The sequence below is a fragment of the Anabrus simplex genome, chromosome 2, assembly GCF_040414725.1.
Source record: "Anabrus simplex isolate iqAnaSimp1 chromosome 2, ASM4041472v1, whole genome shotgun sequence".
NCBI lineage: Eukaryota > Metazoa > Arthropoda > Insecta > Orthoptera > Tettigoniidae > Anabrus > Anabrus simplex.
In genome coordinates, this window is record NC_090266.1 from 726,335,362 (window position 1) to 726,356,918 (window position 21,557).

The window sequence follows — 21,557 nt, forward strand, 5'->3', positions numbered from 1 at the left end:
AAAATAAGATTAAAATTAGTTTACTATGTTGCTATAAGTAGAGACATTTTGAGTCCTAATATATAATAGACTCTGCAGTAGTTTGAACAAGTACCAAAATAAAAATAATGTATGGTGTAAAGCAGAGTTGCTAGTACAATGATGCCTTCATTCAAATGTAGTTGCATTCGGGAGATAGTGGGTTCGAACCCTACTGTCGATAGCCCTGAAAATGATTTTCTGTGGTTTCCCATTTTCACACCAGGCAAATGCTGGGGCTGTATCTCAATTAAGGCCATAGCTGCTTCCTTCCCACTCCTAGCCCTTTCCTATCCCATTGTCGTCATAAGACCTATCTGTGTCGGTGTGACATAAAGGAGATTGTGAAAGAAAATTCAAACGTGTACTCAAAAGCAGCTCTCTTCATGCTGGGTGGCTCAGATGGTAGAGCACTGGCTTTCTGAGCCCAAGGAGGTAGGATCTCCATGATTATATCTTCCTTTCTTTCAGTCCTGCTTCTCAGGGACTACAGACAAAATTGTACTTGAATTTTAAAAAAATACCATTAATTTTTTGCACAAATGGTAAAGGGTCAGTCCTTACTATTCCATTAATTGGATTGTTTGGCTAAGACTTATGTAATGGATGTTTTTATTTTACTTTCGTATTACAGTACATTGGGCTTGTTTATTTTACTGTACATAGTTATGTAAATTTCTACTGATTTGTATGTGAAATAGAGTGATCAGTTATGATGGAACTGTGATGTAGTTATTGGTACTGTTTTGTAATATGTTTTATTGCTATAAAAAATAATTTGGCAAAAAGCCATTGCACCAGATTGTTTAGTCTAAATAAAGTATTCCTTGAGTCTTGGTAACTGACTGTATAGAAAGTCATTTAGTCTATTTGGTTATCTTTAGGTTCAGAATGAAGCACAGAAATGGAAAGTCCAAACTTTGAGTAATGCTCTTCAACAAGCTCATTTGGAAGCAGAACGTCATATAGTCATGCTTCAGAAGGAACACGAGGATAAAATGCATCTGATGCTTCGTCAATTTGCTGAAGAATCAAGTGGAAGTTCTGGAACGGAAGCTGCTCGACACACTTTATTAGGCAAAAATATAGAGCTTAATAAATGTAGAAGGGAAAACAAAAATCTGAAGAGAAGAATTAAGGAACTGGAAACACAAGTGAAATTCCCTAGCAAAGGTAAGCAATTTTTATTCCCCAGAATTATTGGCATGGGTATTATTCCAAGTGAAGGATTAATCATCTGTGTGCGGCCAGTATTCGGGAGATAGTAGGTTCGAACCCCACTGTCAGCAGCCCTGAAAATGGTTTTCCGTGGTTTCCCATTTTCACACCAGGGAAATGCTGGGGTTGTACTGTAATTAAGGCCACGGTCGCTTCCTTCCCACTCCTAGCCCTATCCTGCCCCCCCCCCGTCAACCATAAGACCTATCTGTGTCAGTGCAATGTAAAGCAACTAGCAAAAAAAAAAAAAAAAATCTTCTGTGTAACTTCTCTCCTCTGTCTACTTTCTCTCCCATTCCTTTCCTCTTACTATAACATTATTCTGGAAGTTTCTTCTGATGTAATGTTCCGCTCTAGCACCCAGGCATTACCATTTTGTGTGAAGTATGAATCTTCCCACTTCAGTAAACATTGTTAGAAAATATTTAGGATACCAACATGAGCATGACATATTTGAGTTTTGACAATAAATTGGGAGAGTTATATCAAGTTTATAGGCCTAGGGTAATATTTCAGTGTGAAAGAAGTGGAAAAGTACAAACTAGTTCCTTGGGACAAGCAATTTGTTATACACTACTCTGCTTCAATTTCCTCTTGGCCAAGTAGAGAGTTTTGATATGGTGGTACTACTACTACTACTACTACTACTACTACTACTACTACTACTACTACTGTCATGGCTGCCTCTATTAGTCGTACTGCACAATTGCTATTACATCAAGGAATACACAGTCATTACTGAGATCTTTCTCATTGCCTTCTTTCTTTCACTTAGTCTTGACAGGCAGAAAGAATCATTGACTTTTATCAGTAATAATAATATATTGAGCGAGTGGCCATGCGGTTTGGGTCATGTAGCTGTTAGCTTGTCGGCTGCCCTGAAGATGTTTCTCCGTGGTTTCCCATTTTAACACACGGCTGCCTCCTTCACACACCTAACCTTTTCCTATCCCATAATCACCATAAGACCTATCTGTGTCGGTGCAACATAACACAAATTGAAAAAGAAATCCAGCAGCTTTTTTCTCTTATTAATTTTATCGCTGACCCACATACTATAAATAATTTGTATTTGACATCTCTAAGGGTTTTGGCTCAAGTAACACTATTACATATCCATGTTAAATGAAACAATACTATTAACCCAGTTAAGCCAGTAGTTGCGGTATTTTCCACTGAACATGGAAGTGGGTGAAGAAACTATTTTTCCACCTGCTGAATATTACTATCTTGAATGCCTTCATCATCACTCATCATAAAGAAGTTTATGAGTTGCTAGTTAGAAATCTAATACATGCTGCTCAAGACATGAACCCAGACCTATCATCCACTCACCATGGCAGACCAAATACAAGTGCTGTATGTACATCTCTTTAGTTTCTTTGAATGATGTGTTTGTGCCTCATGAAGTGCCATATGAAGAACAAAATAACTTGTTACTTCATTATACTATTTTCACATTGATCGAGTTGGCAATGTGGTTAGGGTCACATAGCTTTGAGCTTGCATTTGGGAGATAGTGGGTTCGAACCCCACTGTTGGCAGCCCTGAACGTGGTTTTCCGTGGTTTCCCATTTTCACACTAGGCTAATGCTGGAGCTTTACCTTAATTTAAGGCCATGGCTACCTCCGCCCCACTCCTAGCCTTTTCCTATTCCACCATTGCCAGTGCGAAGTAAAGCAAATTGTGAAAAAACCCAGAGAAAACACCTCTTTGTTTCTGCAGATGGAAATGACACAGCATGATCTGTGTATGTGTCATTGCGACAGATGATTTATTTCCTCTTACTGACCTCAGATGACCTTGGAACATATATTTCCATATTACAAACTAAACTCGCTCCATATCTAACAGCTGACTCAGGGAAGCTTTGATGTCACTTCAGTTACTTTCTTATAGCCGTGCTGTACATAACTAATATTTTGACATAAATTATCGCAGTAATGGCTTCTAACCATTATTATGTAAAGCAGTTACTGTCTGCGGATTCCCTATTCCTTACGGAATAATCCAATTTCTATTAAAAGTTGCTAATCCAAAATTATAATTTCTATGGATATTGCAGTATATAATATAGCTAGGGTTGTAAATTTTGTTTGGGTGAGTGTGCGGAACAGACAGTGGACTGTTCTAGCTGTTAAAGTAAAGTGTTCATTTTAATATTATTCAGTTATTCACTGAAATATGTTTTAATTGCTTTTGTTCTTTTATATCTATTATTATTTTATTGGTGTCACGGCTGACTGATGTATTTAGATAAGAGTTTTGTTTTTCCTTTGTTGAACCTAAGCTTCAAATAAAGAGTTAGGAGCGTGCAGCTGTGAGCTCGCATTTGGGAGATAGTGGGTTCGAACCCCAATGTCGGCAGCCCTGAAGATGGTTTTTCCGTGTTTTCCCATTTTCACACCAGGCAAATGCTGGGGATGTACCTTGATTAAGGCCACGGTCGCTCCCTTTCCATTTCTAGGCCTCTCTTGTCCCATCGTCGCCATAAGACCTATCTGTGTCGGTGTGACGTAAAGGAAAAAAAAAAAAAATAGAGTTAAAATACTTTCAGTAATTCAATAAATTATGGGTCAAGTAATGCCAGACTGCTAATTGATGTTCATAAACAACAATTTAACTTCCAAACACTTCCTTTCTTTATTATTGGAGATTTTTGAAGAGAAATGGATTTTAGTTCAAAATTGGAAACTTAGAAGGCAAGACATAATGGGCATCATGGAGGTATTAAGTTCTGATACTTTTGAGGATTATTCCTAATGGTGAAGCTGTTGTCGAAGGTTAGTTGACAAAACCTAACGATCTACCAGAAATGAAAACTGCTGAGCAAGTACATGAATACAATAAACAGTTAGAATTATGCACAAATGGTGATTCATTATTAATACCAGCTCTGATATGACGGAGGAAACCTTGGCGAAGGTAATGAGGTTGACATCAGCTTGAGATATTCGGCTTGAACTACACAGATTATATAAAGGTGTAACAGAGGATAAGACCTTTACTCTATACATGCAATTCTTTACGTGTAAGTTCGATGTTAATGTTGATATGGCATATCATTTGTCCAAACTAAAGAACATTTGGAACAACCTTGACTTAGAGATGACAGAAGGTGAGAATCTAAAACAGTTGCTGGATATCCTTCTTATTTGCAAAATTTTAGATGCTTCACCACAAGAATACTTTTCATTAAAGTCAAGTTGGCTGTTAATGTGAAAAAGTGAGCAAACTATAGATTTTTTAAAAAATTTCTTGTGGCTATTTCAAGCCGAGTGCAGCCCTTGTAAGGCAGACCCTCCGATGAGGGTGGGCGGCATCTGCCATGTGTAGGTAACTGCGTGTTATTGTGGTGAAGGATAGTGTTATGTGAGGTGTGTGAGTTGCAGGGATGTTGGGGACAGCACAAATATCCAGCCCCCAGGCCATTGGAATTAACCAATGAAGGTTAAAATCCCCGACCCAGCCGTGAATCAAACCCGGGACCCTCTGAACCGAAGGCCAGTACGCTGACCATTCAGCCAACGAGTCGGACAGCAAACTATAGATAATTTGACAAGTCAGCTGTGTGCTCATGAGAAAGCTTTGAAAAGTAAAGCTTCTTCTATCAGCAAGTCATTAGATTCTCAAGAGGCACTAATATCTAAACGTAAAACTAGGCCTACATTCACGTGTCATTACTGTCAAAAGTAAGGCCACCTAGTTAGAGTCCGGCTCCATGGCTAAATGGTTAGCGTGCTGGCCTTTGGTCACAGGAGTCCCGGGTTCGATTCCCGGCGGGGTCGGGAATTTTAACTGTAATTGGTTAATTTCGCTGACACGGGGGCTGGGTGTATCATCATTTCATCCTCATCACGACGCGCAGGTCGCCTACGAGCGTCAAATTAAAAGACCTGCATCTGGTGAGCCGAACGTGTCCTCGGACACTCCTGGCACTAAAAGCCATACGCCATTTCATTTCACCTAGTTAGAAATTGTTTGAAGTGGAAGAAGGATGGTCAGCCATCTAAGGCAAAGTCTGAACCTAAAAAGTCTACTAAAGTAAAACTTGCTCAAAGCAGAATCTCAAGGGACCAGATTTTTTTCCAAATTAGACAAGTTTCGGCATTACACAAAACATCCTTTTTCTGTCCTTAAAACAGTAATTTTAAATGGTACATAGAGCTTACCTGTATTTGTCTACGCATGGTGCTTGGCTATCCAGGTTGATGTACCAGTACGTTGTACTGTAGTATTCTGGCTTTTTTATTATTATTATTGTTGTTATTATTATTATTGTTATTGTTATTATTATTATTATTATTATTATTATTATTATTATTATTATTATTATTATTATTATTATTATTATTATTATTATTGCACTTTATTATTACATACAGAGTACAAATTTTCACATGCTTGTAAACTGCTTATAAATACCAGAACTTGAGGATCAAAATAACAAACGTAATAAAAAGCATTACTTTCCTAAAAGAATGTCTATCGAACAATTTAACACCCAAATCTATATATATAAAATAACTTGTCCTGACTGACTGACTGACTGACTGATTCATCATCGCCGAGCCAAAACTACTGGACAGAAAGAAATGAAATTTTGGGGATACATTCATATTAATACGTAGGTGCTTGGTAAGGGAGGATTTTTGGATATTCCGTCACTAAGGGAGTGAAAAAGGGGGTGAATTTTTAAAATGAGGATATCTATATCTCAAAAACTTAAAAGTTTACAGATGTAAAAATTGGTATTTGGAATCTTCTTTGAAAATAAAGAAACGTATTTTTTTGTTTTCAGAAAATCCCATTAAGAGGGGTGAAAAATGGGGGAAAGGTTGAACACCTTTTATGAGGAGACTTATATCTCGAAAACTGAAGATGTTACAGACGTAAAAATTGAAATATGGAATCTCCTTTGAAAATAAAGAAACGTATATTTTTGTGTTTTTGGATAATCTGATGAATAGGGGGTGAACAGGAGTGACAAGGGGGGTGAATTTTTCAAAATACTATATCTCCAAATTATCTAAGACAGGTAACATATTACAAATTTGAAAACTGGTATTTGGAATTTCCTGTAAAAGTAAAGAAACATAAATAATTTTTCAGAAAATCCACTTAAGGGGAACTGAAAAAGGGGGTGAATTTTTAAAATTAGTGTATCTTCAGTATATCTAAAAAACTTAACAAGTTGCAGACGTGAAAATTGGTATTTGGAATCTCCTTTAAAAATAAGTAAACACGTATTCTTTGGTTTTTGGAAAAGACTCTTAGCGGGTGTGTGTGTGTGTGTGTGCGTGTGCACGTGTGCGTGTGTGTGTGTGTGTGTGTGTGTGTGTGTGTGTGTGTGTGTGTGTGTGTGTGTGTGTGTGAAAGGATTGAAAAATTAGTTGAATTATTTAAATGAGAATGTATACATACCAAAAAAATTAAAGATGTTAAAAACGTGAAAACTGGTATATGGAATCTGCTTTAAAAATAAGGAAACATGCAAACACGCATATTGGGGGTGGGGAATGAAGTTGGTAGAGGGAGGATGAAAACGGAGATGAATTCCTTTTACGAGGATACATATATCTCAAAAACTGAAGATGTTACAGAAGTTATAATTGGCATTTGGAAGCTCTTTTAAAGAAACGAGTAAGCTACTGTTTGTTTTTGGAAAATTCACTTAGTGGGAAGGTGTGAAAGGAAGTAAAACATAGAATATTTTTTCTGGAGAATCTTATATCTCAAAACTGAAGGTTAAAGACCTAGAAATAGGTATTTGGAATCTCCTTTAAAAATAAAGGAACACGCAATTATAGGGTGGGGGGGAAACCAACTTAATGAGCGGGGGTGGAGTGATAAAGGAGTTGAATTCTTTTCATGAGGATATATCTCAAAAACTGAAGATGTTACTGACATGAAAATTTGCATTTGGAATTTTATTTCAAACTAAAGAAATACGTAATCTTTTGTCTTTGGAAAATCCACTTAAGGGGGGGGAGGTGAATTAATTGAAAAATTAGTTGAATACTTTGTATGAGGATACTTACATTTCAAAAATGAAAGATGTTACACACGTGAAAATTAGTATATGGAATCTCCTTTAAAAACAAAGAAACACGCATTTTGCGGGGGGGGGATCAACTTGGGGGCGGGGCGGTGAAAAAGGAGTTTCATTCTTTTTTACGAGGATACATATATCTCAAAACTGAAGATGTTACAGTCGTGATAATTGGCATTTGGAAGCTCCTTTATAAACAAAGAAACAAGTTTTTTGGTTTTTGGAAAATTCACTTAAGGGGGGAGGGTGAAAGGAAGTGAAAAATTTAATTCTTTTTATGGGGAAACAAATGTCTCCAAAACTTAAGGTTGCACACGTGAAAATTTTTACTTGGAATTACCTTAAAAATAAAGTAACATGCTTTTTGGAGGGGGGAGGGGTCGAGGATTCAACTTAAGGGGCTGGGGTTAAAAAGGAGTTGAATTCTTTTTCTGAGGATACTTATATCTCAAAAACTGAAGATGTTAGAGGCATGAACATTTATATTTGGAATCTTCTTTCAAAGTAAGAATCACATGTTCTTTTGGCTATGGAAAATCTACTTAAGGGGGTGAATGAATTGAAAAATTAGTTGAATTTTTTGTGTGAGGATACCTATATCTTAGAAAATTAAAAATGTTGTCCGGTTCCATGGCTAGATGGTTAGCGTGCTGGCCTTTGGTCACAGGGGCCCCGGGTTCGATTCCCGGCAGGGTCTGGAATTTTAACCATCATTGGTTAATTTCCCTGGCACGGGGGCTTGGTGAATGTGTTGTCTTCATCATCATTTCATCCTCATCATGACGCGCAGGTCGCCTACGGGAGTCAAATCAAAGGATCTGCACATGGCGAGCCGAACCCGTCCTAGGATCTCCCCGCACTAAAAGCCATACGCCATTTCATTTCAACTAAAAATGTTAAAGACGTGAACATTGGTATTTGGAATCTCATTTTAAAATAAAGATACAGGCACTTCTGGGGAGGAGGAATCAACTTAACAGGTAGGAAGGGGGGGGGGGGGGGGGGGTTGGTGAAAAAGGAGTTGATTTACTTTCATGAGTATAATTATATATCAAAAACTGAAGATGTTACAGACGTGAAAATCAGTATTTGGAATCTCCTTTCAAAATAAAGAAACACGCATTTGTTTTTTTAATCGGAAAATCGACGTAAGGGGTGTGGATTTGAAAATAAGTAAATAAAGAGTTGAAATACGTTTATGAGGATACTTTATCTTGAAAACTGAAGCTGTTACAGACATGAAAGTTGGTATTTTGAATTTCCTGTCAAATTAAAGAAACACGTATTTTTTGTTTTCGGAAAGTCCAGTTAAAGCGGAAGAGGGGTGGAAAGAATTAAGGAAGAAGAAGCTGAATAATTCTTATGAGTATACATTTATCTCAAAAACTGATGGTGTTACAGATGTACAGGCATGAAAACTGGTATTTGAATATCATTTAAAAATAATGAAACATATATTTTCCTTTTCATTTTTCTTTCGGAAAATCCAATTCAAGGGCTGAAAAGAATTGGAAAAGCAGGTGAATTATTACAATGAGTACCGGTATATCTACATTATATGTCGTCCGACTCCATGGCTAAATGTTTAGCGTGCTGGCCTTTGGTCACAGGGGTCCCGGGTTCGATTCCCGGCAGGTTCGGGAATTTTATCCATTATTGGTTAAATTTCCTGGCTCGGGGGCTGGGTGTATGTGTTGTCTTCATCATCATTTCAGCCTCATCACGACCTGCAGGTCGCCTATGGGCGCCAAATCAAAAGACCTGCACCTAGCGAGCCGAACCCGTCCTGGGATCTCCCGGCACTAAAACCCATACGTCATTTCATTTTACATTATATGTCAAAAACTTAACGTGCTAGGGACAAGAAATTTGGTATTTAGAAAGTCCTTTAAAAATACAGGAACCTGTACCTTTTTTGTTTTCGGAGAGGGCACTTAACAGGGGGTGAGAAGTAGTGAAAAATAGTTGAATTATTTTTATGAGGATACTCATATCTTAAAGACTGAAAATGTTACAGACTGGAAAATTGATATTTGGAATCTCCTTTAAAAATAAGGAAACATGCATTTTTGTTTTCGGAAAATACACTTAGATGGGGGTAGGCGAAGGACTGATCAAGGGGTTGAATTCTTTTTATGGAAATACTTATGTAGGCCTATATCTCAAAAACTGAATATGTTACAGATGTGGGAATAGGTATTTGGAATCTCCTTTAAAAATATGGAAACATGTATTTATTTTTTGACTTGAGAGGAGACTGTTTCTCGCATGTACAGTTCTATGTCGCATGGTCGTCTTAGCCCGAAAAGGTAATACCAAAAACATGGTGTACAAAGAATTTCTGGGGTAAATGAAATTCAATTTTTGGGTGAGTGTTTATACTTTAGGAATTTTCAGATAGTCTCTTAGTACAATGTCGAAGAACGATTACTCTGATCAAATTACGAAATCCACGTGAGCGAAGCCGCGGGTAATTGCTAGTCTATATATATAAAAGAACATGTCCTGACTGGCTGACTGACTGATTCATCATCGCCGAGCCAAAACTACTGGACATAAAGAAATGAAATTTTGGGGATACATACATATTAGCATGTAGGTGCTCGCTAAGGGAGGCTTTTTGGATATTCCATCGCTAAGGTTGTTAAAAGGGGGGTGAATTTTTAAAATGAGGATATCTGTATCTCAAAAACTTAAAAGTTAGCAGACTTAAAAATTGGTAATGGGAATCTCCTTTAAAAATAAAGACACACGTATTTTCTTGTTTTTGCAGTATCCCATTTTGGGGGGTGAAAAAGGGGGGAAAATGGGTTGAACACCTTTTATGAAGAGACATATCTTAAAAACTGAAGATGTTTCAGACATGAAAATTGGTATTTGGAATCCCCTTTGAAAATGAAGAAATGCATATTTTTGTGTTTTTGGATAATCCAATGAAATGTGGGTGAACAGTAGTGGCAAATGGGGTGATTTTTAAAAAAGACTATATCGGCAAATTATCTCGGACACGTAACATATCAGAGATTTGTAAACTGGTATCAGAAATTTCCTGTAAAAGTAAAGACACATAAATATTCTTTCTGGAAAATCCACTTAAGGGGTACTGAAAAAGGGGGTTAATTTTTAAAATTAGTATATTTACGGTATATCTCAAAAATGTAACATGCTGCAGACGTGAAAATTGGTATTTGGGATCTCCTTTGAAAATAATGAAACACTATTCTTTTGTTTTCAGCAAAAAACCTGAACGGGGGGGAGAAAGAATTGAAAGATTAGTTGAATTATTTGTATGAGAATATATATACCAAAAATGTAAAGATATTACAAATGTGAAAACTGGTGTTTGGAATCTCCTTTAGAAATAAAGAAACACGCATTTCGGGGGGGGGGGGGGAGGAAATCGACTTGGTAGGGGGGATGAAAACGGAGATGTATTCCTTTTACGAGGATACATATATCTCAAAAAAACTGAGGAAGTTATAGTCATGATAATTGGTATTTGGAAGCTCTTTTAAAGAAACGGATACTGTTTGTTTTTGGAAAATTCACTCAAGTGGGGAGTGTGAAAGGAAGTGAAGAAAATTGAATTCCTTTTCTGGAGAAACTTATTTCTCAAAACTGAAGGTTACAGACATGGAAATTGTTATTTGGAATCTCCTTTAAATATATAGACACACCCATTTTTTGGGTGGGAGGAAACCAACTTTATGGGCAGGGGGTGGAGTGAAAAAGAGTTGAATTCTTTCATGAGGATACTTATATCTCGACAACTGAAGATGTTACAGACATGAAAATTTGTATTTGGAACTCCTTTGAAAATAAAGGAATACGTACTTTTGTGTTTTTGGATAATCCAATGAATAGGGTGTGAACAGAAGTGACAAATGGGGTGAAATTTTAAAATGACTATATCTGCAAATTATCTCTGACACGTAACATATTGCAGATTTGAAAACGGGTATTTGGAATTTCCCGTAAAATTAAAGAAACAAATATTATTTTCAGAAAATCCACTTAAGGGGAACTTTAAAAGAGGGTGAATTATGAAAATTAGCCTATCTACAGTATATCTCAAAAACTTAACATGTTGCAGACGTGAAAATAGGTATTTGGAGTGTGTGTGTGTGTGTGTGTGTGAGAGAGAGAGAGAGAGAGAGAGAGAGAGAGAGAGAGAGAGAGAGAGTGTGTGTGTGAAGGAATTGAAAAAGTAGATGAATTATTTATATGAGTAAGGTAAGGGTGTATTCTGCCCGAAGGCAGGTCCGAGCCTCCGCAGAGATGCGCCTGAGCGAACGTGCAGTAGGGTGGCCAGTTCCTTTCTGCTCCTCCATTCCCTTAACCCGCAAAACAGCGCGTGGCAACCCATCCAAATCTTGACCACGTCCAATGTTGCTTAACTTTGGAGATCTCACGGGATCCGGTTTTTCAACACGGCTACGGGCGTTGGCTTATTTGTATGAGAATGTATATATACCAAAACGTGTAAAGATGTTACAAACGTGAAAACTGGTATTTGGAATCTCCTTTAAAAATAAAGGAACACGCATTTGGGGTAGGGGGGGGTTCAACTTGGTAGGGGGGAATGAAAACGGAGATTAATTCTTTTTACGAGGATACATATATCTCAAAAAATGAAGATGTTACAGTCGTGATAATTGGTATTTGGAAGATCTTTTAAAGAAATGGGTACTGTTTCTTTATAGAAAATTCACTTGAGTGGGGAGTGTGAAAGTAAGTAAAAAAATCGAATTCTTCTTCTGGAGAAACTTATATATCAAATCTGAAGGTATGAGACATGGAAATTGGTATTTGAAATCTCTTTTAAAAATAAACACGCATTTTTTGTGTGGGGGAAAACCAACTTAACGGGAGGAGGTGGAATGAAAAAGAGTTGAATTCTTTTCATGAGGATACTTATATCTCAAAAACTAAAGTTGTTAAAGATGTGAAAATTGGTATTTGAAATCTCCTTTAAAAATAAAGAAACACACATTTTTTTTTGGGGGGGGGGGGGGGGGGGAAATTGGAATTACTTTTATGAGGATACTTATATCTCAAAAAACAGAAGATGTTACAGACGTGAAAATTAGTATTTGGAATCTCCTTTAAAAATAAGGAAACACGCATTTGTTTTTATCGGAAAATCGACGTAAGGGTTGTGAGGTTGAAAATAAGTAAATAAGGGGTGGAAATATGTTTATGAGGATACTTTATCTTAAAAACTGAAGCTGTTACAGACGTGAAAGTTGGTATTTTGAATTTCCTTTCAAGATAAAGAAACACGTCTTTTTTGTTTTTGTTTTTGGGAAGTCCACTCTAGGCGGGAGCAGGGTGGAAAGGAGTCAAGAAGAAAAAGTTGAATTATTCTTATGAGTACACATTTATCTCAAAAACTAAAGGTGTTACAGACGTACAGATATGAAAACTAGTATTTGGAATCACCTTTAAAAATAATGACCGAGCTCGATAGCTGCAGTCGCTTAAGTGCAGCCAGTATCCAGTAATCGGGAGATAGTGGGTTCGAGCCCCGCTGTCGGCAGCCCTGAAGATGGTTTTCCGTGGTTTCCCATTTTCACACCAGGCAAATGCCGGGGCTATACCTTAATTAAGGCCATGGCCGCTTCCTTCCACTTCCTAGGCCTTTCCTATCCCATTGTCGCCATAAAACCTATCTGTGTCGGTGCGACGTTAAGCAAAAAAAAAAAAAAAAAAGTGTATTTTTTTGTTTTTGGAAAATCCAGTTAAGGGGCTGAAAAGATTTTGAAAAGCGGGTGATTTTTAAAATGTGTGCCGGTATATCTACATTATATGTCAAAAACTGAACATGCTAGAGGCAAGAAACTTGGTAGAATTATTTTTTATGAGAATACTTTAACTTAAATACTGAAGATGTAACAGACGTGAAAATTGGCATTGGAATCTCTTTTAAAAATAAGAAAACATATATTTTTGTTCTCGGAAAATACACTTAGATGCGGGTGGGGGTGGGGAAAGCACTGATCAAGGGGTTGAATTCTTTTTATGGGGATACTTATGTATATCGCAAAAACTGAAGATGTGTAGATGTGGGAATATGTATTTGGAATCTCCTTTAAAAATAAAGTGACATGTATTTATTTTTTGGACGTGAGAGAAGACTGTTTCTCACATGTACAGTTCTATGTCGCATGGTCGTCTTAGCCTCAAAAGGTAATACCACAAACATGGTTTACAAAGAATTTCTGGGGTAAATGAAACTCAATTCTTGGGTGAGTTTTTATACTTTAAGAATTTTCAGATAATGTCTTAGTACAACGCCGAGGAACAATTACTTGGATAAAATTGTGAAATCCACACGAGCAAAGCTGCGGGTAATTGCTAGTTTCTCATAAAATACAATAACAAACATATGAATACTACCCAGACACGTAACATACAGAAAAGAACTAGTAAAATATAGCTAAGAGAAGAAATAAAATTCCTCTAAAGATAAAGAACAATACCTTAACACCAAACTTTACAAAACACATCTAAGAGCATCCCGTAATTTACTACAAAGCTACTGGGATAATTTTCAACAGATAACACAAATAAAATTTAACAGGCTTAGCAATTCGGAAACAAACTACATTAGATAGAAAGTTAAACGCATTTAGACAGTCACAGAATCAGAGTACACAAGACAAAGTTCCCAATAGAAACTTCCCCATTAAACCCAACGAAAACAATAAACACATATTTCATCCACCCATAAAAAAACCTAACAGACACAAACGTTGATGAAATAGAATCTGATATACTGAGTAAGGGACCCAAATACAATTGGGGGAATACTTCAGCCTTCCAGAATATTACTACCATTATTACAGAAGCAGAAAATGCCCTAAATAAAATTCTCTATGATCTACATAATGAAGTCAGATATGAAATTAAGATAAGACTACCACAATACATTGACAGAATTAGCAACAACAAAAACAATGGTAATACCATTAACAGCACACAATTAAAAAGACTCAAAGATAAAATTAAGCGTAATAATCTATTAATAACAAAAGTAGGCAAAGGTAAAACCACCGTCATTATTGAAAAAAATGATTACATAGCAAAAACTAAACAATGTTTCTTAGACAGTACCCTTCAAATCTAACACAAAGATCCCACCACCAACATCCAAAAATATCTTCAAATATTACTAAAAAAAACTCACTTTCTTTTAAATGAACAAGAAATCGCACACCTGACTATAATGAACCCTAAACTACCAACCGCAAAAGCTTACCCGAAAATGTACCCATGAGACCCATTTTAAATTACAGATCAAGTCCAACTTACAAATTGTCACATTTCATTCAAGCATTTCTTAAAAAGCATTTCGCATTTTTAGCCAAAAAAAAACAATACGGAACTCAATAGAATTTTGCAATATTACAAAAGAGCTGAAAGTTGAAAAACACCACAAATTAGTATCATATGATATAACAAATATGTACCCTAATATACCTACACATAAAACAATTCTCGAAATAGAAGAATTCATACATTTACTTGAATTTGCTATCAACAATAACTATTTCAGGCTTCATGACACCATTTATCAGCAACAAGACCTTTCTATGGGATCTCCAGCTTCTGGTATACTAGCAGAGATTTACATAGATTACTTAGAGTATCAAGAAATTAGCAAAATTGACATCATCTTTTTCTGGTGCAGATTCGTAGATGACATATTTGTTATTTTGGATAATAGATTTACAAATGAAACTAACTTATTGGAACAGTTAAACAGAATAAACCCACATATGAAATTTACAAGAGCCTCCGTGGCTCAGACGGCAGCGCGTCGGCCTCCTACCACTGGATACCGTGGTTCAAATCCCGGTCACTCCATGTGAGATTTGTGCTGGACAAAGCAGAGGCGGGACAGGTTTTTTTCTCTGGGTACTCCGGTTTTCCCTGTCATCTTTCATTCTAGCAACACTCTCCATTCTCATTTCATAGCACTTATCACTCATTAATAAATCACCTTGGGCGTGGCGACCCCATTGTAATAACAGCCTATATATGTTTCATTCATCACATCCCTGACCCGTTCAATGACTGGAAAAGAGGTTGTAGGTTTTTCATGAAATTTACAATGGAAATAGAAAATGACTGCACTCTAACTTATTTAGACATCTCTGTTACTAAGCATAAAAATCAGTTAATATATAAAATATACAGGAAACCAACACAAACATTCAACACAATAAAAATAGATTCCATTAACCCAAATCCCCACAAAAAAGCAGCCTATCATAGCTTGGTATATAGAGCGTTCAATATACCTCTATCTCAAGAAGAACTAAAAAAAAAAAAAAAAACTAAACTTGATTCATGAAATAGCCAAGCAAAACGGATACAATAAAGAAATGATTAATAAAATTATCCAAATCAAAATTAACTGGAGTTAACAAATCCAAGAAAGATTACACACTTTTTACTTTCAATAACACCTATATCCATCCCATAACTAACATTTTTAAAAGACTCAACTTAAAAAGAGCTTACAAAACCACACATAATAATGCCAACATTTTACATAACACTAAATCTGTTAATGATAATAATAAATACAGTCATTCAGGAGTGTACCGGATGAAATGTGATAATTGTGAAGCTAGTTATGTCGGACGTACCGGAAGAAATTTTCTTACCTGTTATAATGAACATATTAATGCCATAAACCATATAATCACTTTTGATCCATAGGTCAACACATCATGGATTACAAACACAAATTCACCAGCATTGAAAATGATATGCAGATTTTAAGTATGAGCCCCAAGGGCCCTTTACTCAATATATTGGAAGAATTTTACATTAGTATGGACCAGTATGCAAATCCAAATTTCAACCTAAACGAAATCACAGATAGAGTAAACATCCTTTCCAATACAGTTATCCCTTTATTAAAAAACACTTACTTAAAAAGAGTCAACAAACAAAACCCAATACACATTAAGGAAACCCCAGAAGACACGCCCCGCTCTACCTCACCTCCCTCAATAGCCGCTCCTCTTGCCCCTGCACTCCTCCCCTCCCCTCCATTGCCACAAGCATCAGCCCCAGATGTACGCGGAACAGTGCACGACGTGCTCCCGAACAGTACAAACTGACAAGCTAACAACAGCAGTAAGTACATACACACTCATTTCACACGTTCAAGAGACATTCTAAATTGACAAGATGAAAATTCTTGTATGCCGTTTTTTTTTCTGTTCACACAGATAACTGACATGTCCTATGAAAAAACAACTATAAGGAGGGAGCATTCGTACCTATAAAATGCCAGACAGCGAGGCTGATACTATAAATGCAATAAGATAACATATCATGATATTTTAATGTAATATTAAGTGGTGTAATAACAAACTGAACAAACGCAATCATCAAGATCAACAGTCCACATTCATGAACATACTAGAACATACTGCATAAATTCGCCTGCATATTTATCCAATGTTTTTACCAACACAGATCAAAGTTTTAATGTGTGTCACAAGAATGTTATAGAACACTTTCAAGTTATAAGAACTTAATATCACATTGTTTTAACATATTGTGTGTTGTTTATGAGTGGAATAAGTAGAGTTTTAATTTGCACTTTGCATGTCATATAAACTTTGACGATGTTTTAGACCAAGAGAAAAACACCAACATATTGTTATAGAACATTTTCAAGTTATAAGAACTTTATATCACATTGTTTTAACGTATTATGTGTTATTCATGAGTAGAATAAGTAGAGTTTTAAGTCACACTTTGGATGTCATATAAACTTTGACAATTGTTTCAGACCAAGAGAAAAACATAAAACATTTAAACAATACTATTATTCATAGCATATAACATTCTTTGTTAGATTCAGTGATGCTTTAATTATACATTATACTAATGTCATGTTCTGTGATCAGCTGAGGATGACCCATTCAGAGGTCGATACCGTCCTGTATATTAATAAGATACAGACATGTTTTAATAACCATATACCAATAAAGTACTGATTAGGTGGAAGGTTCTCATTCTTTATAACTGTAAACTGCTTTACATCGCACCAACACAGATACGTCTTATGGTGATGATGGAATAGGAAAGGGCTAGGATTGGGGAGGAAGTGACTGTAGCCATAATTAAGATACAGACCCAGCATTTGCCTGGTGTGAAAATAGGAAACCACGGAAAACTATCTTCAGGACTACCGAATGTGGGATTCACACTCACTGTCTCCTGAATGCAAGATGATAGCTGTGTGACTCAAAGTGTGTGGACACTTGCTGGGTCATTGAAAATGTGTTAGCATAATTTTCCCTTTATAATAATAATAATAATAATAATAATAATAATAATAATAATAATAATAATAATAATAATAATAATAATAATAATAATGTATGGCCTCCAGAGAGGCCTGGTGCAGGTCTTATGACTTGCTGATGATGTCTAATATTCAGGACGAGAGAGAGAGAGAGAGAGAGAGAGAGAGAGAGAGACCCCCCCCACACACACACACCCCTACCTGGTCCCCGAGTCAGAGGAATTGACCATTTAAGATTAAAATCCCCCAACCCAGCAGGGAATCGAACCCAGGGCCCCTTGGACCAAATGCCAGCACGCTAACCATGTAGCCATGGAGCTGAACATTTCCCCTTAATAATTGCATATCATCCAGTTATAGCTGCCTAGACTGGTAACCAGGAGGACGACAGAAACATCCCTGTCGAAATTTGAGAGGGAGATTAGAGACAAATCAGTGATATTTACGGGGGATTTGAATGCCTATGTAGGCACAGATCATGATGGAGTAGAACATCTGGTTGGGCCCTATGGATACAGAAATAGAAACAGAGAAGGTGAGAAGTTATTGGACTTTAGTGAGAGAAATGAGATGGTAGTCGAAAACACGTGGTTCAGGAAAAGTAACTCAATAAAAATAACAAGATACTAGCTGAAACCCGTCAAGATATGATGATCATTGGGGTAAATATTTATTGAATGATTTCCTTATATACTGTACGACGTTCCTTGTACTTATTTTTAAATTTTCTTTACGTCATTCGGACACATGTCTTACGGTGACGATGTGATAGTCAATGGCTAGAAGTGGGAAGGAAGTGACCGTGGACTTAATTAAGCTACAGCCCCAGAATTTACCTGGTGTGAAATTGGGAAACCATGGAAAACAATCTTCTGGGCTGCTGAGAATGCAAGCTGATACCTACATGACCCAAACCATGCAACCCCTTGCTTGGTGCATTCCTTGTACCTTAAACCTTATACCTTTCAGCACTATTGCAACTTTAAAATATCATTCTCTTCACATTGCATCCTTCAACTGGCCATGGCTAAAAACTGGCTAAGGTAAACAGAGACCTTCACGTCCCAAGAGGTTTGTTGATCATGATACAAAATGCCTAGCAAATTGGAAATTGATGCCTCTTGAAAAAAAATGGAAGTGTTTTATTGGATATTGTTAAGTCCACTTAAGTATCAGCTGACCAGTAAGACACTGACTGTGCGTGCATGCTTACTCCCCTCTCATGCATGCTGTTCAGTGCTGTCATGGTTCAGGCAGGCTTTGGCTTGCCAGTACGCAAGCACATTAGCCAATCAGAATGCTACATTTTCTAAAATAATTTTAAAATATGCGGTAAGAAATTTTTATGTTTTGAAAGATGCTCTGCTAATCTACAGGCTAAGAGATTTTGTCAGAATGCTTTACAATGTCCATCGGTTCAGCCGTTCTCTCAAAATTGATGTAACAAAAATCAGCATAGAGTTTTAAATATATAGGTAGCCGGGGAGAGAGAAGAATGTAGTCACTCATAGATTACTTTCGATAGAGAAAAGGAAAGAGCTACTAGAAATCACCATAATGCCAGGAGAGGCATTTGTTAGCAACCATAGGGTAGTAGTTGCAAAGTTATGGATTGGGAAGATAACAGTATAACGGAGTTCAGAGAAAGAAATATTAAGTTAAAGAGATTGAAAGAGAAGGAGAATAAACAGGCTTATTAGGAAAAGTTAAAAGTCAAGATCCCAAAATCATAAATAAGAGGCTTGGAAGAAGAATGGAAAGTTTTTAAAGAAGCATTTTTTGAAATAGATGAAGAGATCTGTTTGAGGCTTAGGAGTAGGAAGAAAGCAAAGAAACACCATGGTAGATTGAAAAAAAAAAAACAAGAGATGCTCTGAGAGAAATGAAAAAATGTTGGAAACTATGGTGTAAAGATAGAACTGAGGAAGAGAAGAAGTACCATGAAATCAAAAGGATGTGTCAGAAGATGGTGAAGGAAGAGAAACAAAAATGGTGGACAAAGTTTTGCAGGGGAACTGGAAGAGAGTCAAGTGAGGGCAAAAAGAAAATGTATGGAAACAACAGTGAGTGTAAGGGATGAACAAAGCAACCTGATCACTGAAGCTCCTGCTATCAAGAGAATTTGGACTTCCAGAATTTATTGAATGTGGAATGGGTCCTACATGCATCAAATGAGGAATCTGTGATGCTGATGGATGATTCACATGATGAGAATGACGTAGCTCTGTCAGAAGTAGAGAAGCACTAAAGAAGATGAGAAATGGGAGATCTGCAGGAGTGGATGAAATAAGTACAGAAATCATCTCAGCTTCTGGGAATTTGGGAATATATTGGATAAATAGAATGTTTAAGTCAGCTTGCAGACATATGAAATCTGAGAAGATTGGAAAAAGGGAATTATTGTCCCTATATTTACGGAAAGATACTGGATAATTTGTGGAAACTACAAAGTAATTACCCTGACACTACATGTAATGAAAGTGATCGAAAGAAATGTGGGAAAAAAAAATTAAGGCCAACTGGAAGAGGAACAACATGGATTAAGGAGTGGAAGATCAACAGTGGATGAGATTTTTGCAATGCGACAGTTTGTGGAAAAATACTGCGAATACAACAAAGATCAAATTCTGACCATCGACCTGAAGAAAGCATATGGTTGTATTTCCAGAGATAGGATTTAGTTGGCTCTGGAGAAGGAGTTCCCACATAAAATGATCTAGATGATAAGTGATATGTACAGCAAAAGCACTATAAAATTCAGACTGAAGTAGGAGGGACAGAAGAATTCAAACAGAACTCAGTCAATGGATGAAATATTCAAGGAAATAAAAAAGAAGGCTGGGGTAGGAATATTAAAAGCATGATTATTTGCAGATGATATTGTGCTGTTAGGTGAAAGTGAAGAGGAAGTTCAAGAACAGGCAAACATATGGATTGAAGTGATTGAAAAATGGGGAATGAAAATTAACATGGAAAGGAGAAAAACTGTTCTTCTTACATGAGGACCAAGGAATGGAAGAGGAGGTGTAACAGTTCAGGGGGAATCCTAGAGGTAGTGAGATTATTTCTGTACCTTGGGAGTGTGATATTGGAAGATGGAAGAATGACACAGGAGTAAGCAGAAGAGTGCAATTAGCTGGAGGGATTTACCAGTGTTAGAGGACTACCATGGAGTGAGGAAGCACCAACACAAAGCAAAACTACCAAAATACATTGGTCAAAAAAGAGAAAAATTAAATATCTCTTTACAGAAATTACAAAGATCAATGATCATTGAAATTACTTGGTCATTCATTTATGCAAACAAGGTATTATGGGAAAGATAATATCAAGAATCACAAGTATACCACAAACCTATCCTTAGCCTTACAATTGAGATAAACAGTTCAAAGGTGAAAGCTAACACGTAATCAGTGGACAGAGATTCCGACAACAATGTATTTCCTTGAAATAAGGGATAGCCCCGAACTATAAGATGATATGAAAGCAAGGTGAAAATCAGCCGGGAGAAGCCGTAGTACAATTACAGATATTAACCCATGAGCACACTAATTTTAATGTGCTGAGCATGCGTGTATATACTATTATTTTCAGACATAATATAAAGTTTTATACTACTAAGCTTTATACGTGCAGTCTGCATCGTACTGAAATTTTAAACATACATGTGATTGATATGAACTACAACCTGTAGAACACTTTGAACATTTTTAGAGGTGTTCTCTCTGTTTTTGCATATTGTAGAAATCGTTGAGTGTGGTACACCCAATTCCTTCGCGATTCTGATGTTCGTTCCCCATTTTGTAACCGTCATATTATGTGTGACATTTCTTCAATATTAAATTCTTTCCCTTCTTTTTGTGACATCTTTGCAGTGATGCTTGCCTTGACTATTTAACAGGCAGACTGATTTAAAATGTACATTCTACTGA

The 21,557-nt window shown here is 36.6% G+C and overlaps 1 protein-coding gene across 1 annotated transcript in view; it reads left to right on the top strand.

Moving 5' to 3' along the window:
* Positions 1-21,557, top strand: part of cos (kinesin-like protein costa) — a 248,599-nt gene that overhangs the window by 214,243 nt on the left and 12,799 nt on the right. Inside the window, exon 14 of the mRNA XM_068225849.1 lies at positions 903-1,191. Within this exon, the coding sequence (XP_068081950.1) occupies positions 903-1,191 (289 nt within the window). The remainder of the gene's footprint in view (positions 1-902; positions 1,192-21,557) is intronic.